The sequence below is a fragment of the Octodon degus genome, unplaced genomic scaffold (genome assembly GCF_000260255.1).
Source record: "Octodon degus isolate 3935 unplaced genomic scaffold, OctDeg1.0 scaffold00002, whole genome shotgun sequence".
Lineage (NCBI taxonomy): Eukaryota > Metazoa > Chordata > Mammalia > Rodentia > Octodontidae > Octodon > Octodon degus.
In genome coordinates this window covers 29,503,849-29,510,025 of record NW_004524578.1, presented here as the reverse complement: position 1 = coordinate 29,510,025, position 6,177 = coordinate 29,503,849, and the positions used below count along the sequence as shown (strand labels likewise).

The following is a 6,177-nucleotide window of genomic DNA, read 5'->3' as shown; positions in this document are numbered from 1 at the left end:
GCGCCCGTCCCCTCCCGGGTCCCCGTCAGCCGCCCCCTGGAGGCGCGCGGTGACAGCCCGCGCACGTCGCCGTCCCCGCCGGGTCAGCGCGGCCGAGCCCACTCGCAGACGGGGACACCCAGAAGGGGACGTGAGACGGCCCCGCGGGGCGACCCCTGTTCCCGCCGCCCCGGCGGCCTCGGCTCCCCACGCCCCACCGGGCCTGGGCGTCCCTCTCGGGTCCCCTGCGAGCGGAGGGGCAGCGTGGCTGAGCCGTGTGTCGGTCCTGCTGGCTTCGAGGCCACAGGGCGCTGTGAACCCTACAAAATGCCCAAGCCGGGTGGTCCGAGCTCAGAGGGGACCCCGAGCCCCGTCGGCGCCCACGGATTCGGCGGGACGCCAGAGCCTGCACAGCAGCACCCCGCGTGGTGGGCTGTCAGCCGGGACGCCCGGCCCGCAGGCCCCCCGCGGCATACCCCGGCCCGCTGGCCTCTACACGGCCCGCATCCCCTTTCCCTCTGGCCCCTCTGCTGCAGGGGTAGAGCTGGACCACCACCCGGGGCGAGGGAGGACGCCCCTCAGAGGGTCGTGGCACCCCGCGGCCGCCTGCCCCTGACGCGTGCCTAGGGCAGCCGGGGGCGCGCGGCCGGTGGAGACGACACGTGACGCGAGCGGCCCCGCCCCGCTTGCTGGCGAGGGGGCCGGCGCCATCTTGGCCCCGCGCGCCGTGACTCCGGGGGAGCGTGGGAGTCGCCGAGCGTGCGTGTCTGGCTGCCTAGGACACGCTGCCGACTCCCCCGGGAGTTCGCTTCGTTTACTACCGGTGTTTCTGCTCCGAGTCTCGTGAGCCGGGACTGCCTGCGGGCTCCCAGTTACACTTGCGCGGGGCTCTCAGCGGAGCCTAGTGTGCAGATTAAAGCATTTAAGAAAAGGTGGAATATAGGAGACTGGTGCACGGTTAACCAGGCCCATTTCTGTAAGGTACGAAACTTAAGGGACTTGTAGTGGATTTCAGCAATGAAGAGTTGCAAGCAATTTCCTGCTGGTCTGATGAAAAGATTGGGAGGCTAGGATGACCAAGAAAACGGAAGAACTGGCAAAATAAGAGGAGCCGAAAGAATGAAAGAAAAAGGTTCAGCATCCAGAGGACAGACCTAAGAAAGAGGAAAGGAGACTGGAAAGATAAAAATTTGTTTGGTTTGACTTAGTGGCACCTGGTTTCTTACTATTAGATGAAGTTTATAGTGATCTTTGACGTGGCGAACAGAAATCTTTATCAGATTTCCAGAGGAACATGGTGAATAAGATTAGCTACAAGGACAATAACCCTTAAAACTGATTTAAATGGGTTATTTTTGGTTGCTCCTATTTGGATACTTCATTTGCCCAGTAAACTCGTTGTTTACTGTTCTTTGAAAGCAGAATCACCAACATCCAGCACTCTGTTTTAGGAAGAGTTGAAGAAAGTCTGTAGAGTTCTTTGGTAATAGTTGCAAAAATAATCTAACCCATCTTAAAGCTTTGCCATCTGTTCAAAACTTGGTATAAAGATGTAAAAAGCAGTATTTTGCAGGTATAAAGAGTAGGAAAGGCACAAAATCTCATTTTTTCATTTTGAAAAGACACCACTAGCCAGGTGTGATGGCACACTCCTATAAGCCCAGTATCCTCCCTGCAGCAGGAGGACACAAAGTACAAGCAGTTTAGCTCAGGCCTAGTGAGGTCCTGTATCAAAAATAAAATTAAAAGAAAAATTTAAAGGTGGAGGTTATAGCTCAGAACAAAGACTGGTGGTGGGAGGTGAGGTGTCAGACTAAATTGTCTTTAGCGCCTAAATTGATGTAAGAATATAGGACTTGTAGAACCTAGAAATAACCTAGTCAATTGCACTCACCAAGTTTTTCAGGTGTGTGGAAGAACTGCCTTTTAAGAACAGAGCTAGGGGGTGGGGGAGATGGCTCAGTAGGATAAGCGCTTGACTGGCAAACGCAAGGATCTGAGTTCAATCCCTGGTTCCGCCAAAAGAAAAAAAAAAAGAACAGAGCTAGGAACATAGTTGCATGATTTAATAGCTATGTGTTGTATGAATGTTTCATTGATTAATATGATCATAAAGAATATATATAATATAAATATTATATAATATTTATCTAATATATCTTCATATATATATTGGCAGAGCTAATTGAGAATATTTCTGATAAATTATGAGGGTCAGAATTTATGGAACAAAAAGCTTATAAAATGCCAAATTTATGCTACCAAAGTGATATAAATGATCCCTTTTCTCTAAACATACTAACCTCAGTGGTCTCCTAATTAAACGTACTAATGGAGTCCACCATGAAACCTGATAGATCACTCTTAGTTTGGCATTTGAAAATAAAGTTCTCCTGTGGGCTGAGTAAACACTATAGAGGGTAAGTTAGGGTTGGCCAAATAGCTCAACTGACTAAAGCACCTGCTTAGGCAGAGGCAGGGACAGGGGTTTGATCCCTGGTGTGCCGTGCTGGCCATGTTGGCCGTGCTGGCCATGCTGGCCATTCTGGCCTGTCCCCACAGTGTGCTGAAATGGCAATTGAGACTGGGCTTGGTGGCACATGCCTGTAATCCCAGCACTTGGAAGGCTGAAAACAGGATGATGGCAACGTGTCTGATCTGAGTAGTGAGACCCTGTAGACCCTGTACTAAATACATTAAAAAATAACATACATGACACAAAAGACTGTATATAATTTTAATATATAAGTTATTATATGTGTCATCTGATCATCTCCCACGGCATAACAAACCATCTCAACAGCGTACATTCTCAGACTCACTCCTTGGGTTTGAAATCTGGGGGCTGTTTCTTCATACAGTAGGCAGCTTCTGGGAACTCAGAGGGCATCACCAGCTAAAATATGTCTATGTGGCCATTCCAGGTGGCTGACTGTGTTCCTCACAACCTGGCAGCTGTGTGCTGTAAGTGAGCAGTCCAAGAGTGACAGTGCCGAGAGGACAAGGCAGAAGTTGCATTAACTTTAATAACCTGTTCTCAGAAGTCATATAGCATCACTTATATTATGTACTCCATTCTTTGAAGCAGTCACAAAACCACTGTATGAATGACTCTCAATTGAGAAATGTTGAAGTCACCTTGTAAGAAAAACATGCGGAATTACTACAGAAAACAGACCAAATACAAGAAGAAACTGCACCAAGAGGTTCAGGAGGCAGTTTATTTCCACCAGTGGGTCTGACTGGGATTCCTCCCAAAGAGTCAGCACTTTGCCCAGCAGGGTTTGGGGACTTTAATAGAAAGTCAAGTAGGGAGGCAGATTTGACCTTATGATTGACATCATGGGTTGCTAAGGGAGTTTAAACATCTCAAGTTACATTGCAAGGCCTTCAGGTAAACAAGCATGGGTTACACAAAGGAAGAAGTGTCCTATTATCAGGCTTTTCTGGACGTGTCCATCTGGTTGTGGTGGGCATTCTTGGCAGGCTTTATTTAAACTTCAATTTACCTTTCATTCCCCTTCTTTTAGTTAATCAGGAAAATCACTTTCAGACATATTGGTGTTTAAGGCTATATAGGAGATACTGGACCTGAGGGTTATTTGGAGGCTAATACTATTTAACTGTTTAAATAAAGTGAGACAATTTAACAAGCAAGATTCTATTAAGAATATGAGGAGAAGGCCTCTTAATGGTCCTAACAAGCTCCCAGCATGGCTGAGTTTCCCAGGGAGATCCACCAGTAGGAGCCTCTCTGTCTCAAGTTGGGTGGTTTATCCATTCTTACAACTGGTGGGTAATGATGTTAGGGAACTGTTTCTCTAACACCAGATTTATGGTAGCAACACTTTTCCTCAAAGAGCAAGCAAGTGCCCCCTTGTTGAGCTGTGAGGAAGTCTAATGCCCTGTGGTTTTGAAGAATTACCACAGCTAAGGAATCAACTTGGTCTTGACACCCATTGATGTCTGCCTAAACTGCTATAAAATCATTTTCTGTTTGTACTGTTGTTCAGCCCAGGCCCAAGGCAGTGGCAAGCACGTGGACTAAGCAAGCTGAGGAGGAGAAGGTGCAGATTAGTGCTGACAGTTATCATAACCCTAGGAAAGGCAGCTCAGAATACACAGTCTAACAGTTACACCAACATAAAAGAATGAAAATGACCTTATGGGGAACTTTCTAATCCTCTGAGGACACAGCCCAGAACCCTAGGGCAAATACTAAGATTAACCAAAAACCAAACTGGGTAACAGAACATTAATCAATCAGGGCAGATGCTGTGGTGTACAGTGTCTGTCTGGCTCCAGCTGTATGTAGAACCATCAATTTCCAGAGTGATACAAGCAGGGCTTTGAGTGTGTTGTCTCTTCAGTGTTGTCTCCAAGGGAGTTGACTCATCCAGGTAGGCTTTCTTTCTTTCTTCTTCTACTTCTTTTTTTTTTTTTTTTTTTTTGTGTGTGTGTGTGTGTGTGTGTGTGAAGGGTACCAGGGATTGAACTCAGGACCCTGCACTTTGCAGGCAAGCACTTGTTCTACTGAGCTATCTCCCCAGCCCTCAGGTAGGCTTTCCAGCAGTCATCTGGGTGAGGTTTCTTGACCTAGAATGATGGATCTATAGCTGGATCTCAGAAACCTTTACTGTTGTGGGAGTAGTCAAAGTAATTAGACAGGGATCCCTCTAGGAACTCCTTTTTCCACACTAGGTCTCCTGGGTTGAAAGTAGGGGGGAGGGTCCCTGAGGGGATGATTGCCCTTTCAGCTATGTTTTCATGTATTTGAAAAAAGGTTTTTTTCCTAACTGTATAAGTTGTTCCTGCAAAAATATGTTACCTACCTGACGTAGGTCTCCCTGAAGACCCCTAATTATGGGTGGGGTCTTCCATACAAAACTTGAAAGAGTGTATATCCTGCGGATCCTGGCGAAGTCTGGCCCTTGCGGAGGGCCATGGGAAGCAAATCTAACCATAGTGTCTAAGTTTCTTGGTAATACTTAGTTAATATTGATTTTGAAGTTTTATTTATACTTTCAACTTTTCCAGAGCTTTGTGGCTAAGTCTGAGGTATACAAGTTCTATTTGATTTCTGTGTGTGTGTGTGTGTGTGTGTGTGTGTGGGTGGGTGGGTGGGTATTTTAGGAAAGGGTCTACAGAGTGTTCAGGGTCTCACTACTAGATTGGAACTCACAGTGATCTGCCTGTTTACAGCCTCCCAAGAGCTGGGATTACAGGCCCGCACCACCATGCCCAGTCTCAATTGCCTGTGTCAGCATGCCCCAGGGGCCGGGCCAGCATGGCAGGCCCAGGGATCGAACCCCCAGCCTGAGTCTGCTTGCAGGCGCTTTAATCCACTGAGCTATTTGGCTGGCCCTGATTTTTAATTCTTTAATCAACTTCTGGGTCATTTCTGTCACAATGCAGGCCCATTATCACTGCCTATGACTAGGGGAAGCCCCTACCTAGGGATAATCACTCTTAGTAATACTCTACAGGCTTTAGCAGCTTTTTCTGTTCTCATGGGAAATGCCTTCAGACTTCTAGAGTAAGAACAGACAAGTACCAGAAGATACTTGTAGCCCCTACTTGGCTTCATTTCTGTCAGATCTATTTGTAGGACTTCAAATGGGAAAGTCCATTATGTAGGGTAGTGGGGGGGGGTTAGGTCCAGATAGGGGTTCAGTTCTTACACAGGCTTGACTTCTCTAACAGAGGCACAGATCAAAGCTAATTTTGAATGTGATAGTAGCATTGTAGAAACTGGTTCATAGTAGTTTTTCCTCCCCGGTTTACATCATGGTTGTATTTGACTCAGGTATAGGCCAAATTCTGTGGAACTGTCATCTGATTATACAGTGAAGTCTACACCCTTTGGGCTCATGTAGGCCCCTTTTTGTTGTGCCCATTTAATTTCTTCCATGGAGTCACAGAGGGGCTCACTGCAGATACTAAGAACAATTTTAGGTAGTGTTTCATGTTGGGCTTCCGTAATTTTGTACTAAATCATTTGCTCCTCCGGATAGAGTCTTCTGCTGCCAATTCAGCAGCTTTTTCTGCTTTGTGATCGCCAAGAATGATAGTGTCTTTTATTTTTAGTGCCCTTTACAATGGATAAGAGCGACCTTAGGTTTCCAAATTGCAGTCAGGAGTTGAGAAATTTTATCCTTGTTTTTGTTTTCTTCTGCCATGAGAAGTTCACATGTCTCG

At 46.8% G+C, this 6,177-nt stretch overlaps 1 protein-coding gene across 1 annotated transcript in view; it reads right to left on the bottom strand.

Moving 5' to 3' along the window:
• The window catches only part of Gpr176 (G protein-coupled receptor 176), a 230,282-nt gene extending 227,413 nt beyond the window's left edge, over positions 1–2,869 (bottom strand). Inside the window, exon 1 of the mRNA XM_012513993.2 lies at positions 2,802–2,869. Within this exon, the coding sequence (XP_012369447.1) occupies positions 2,802–2,869 (68 nt within the window). The remainder of the gene's footprint in view (positions 1–2,801) is intronic.
• Between the last annotated feature and the right edge of the window lie 3,308 nt (positions 2,870–6,177).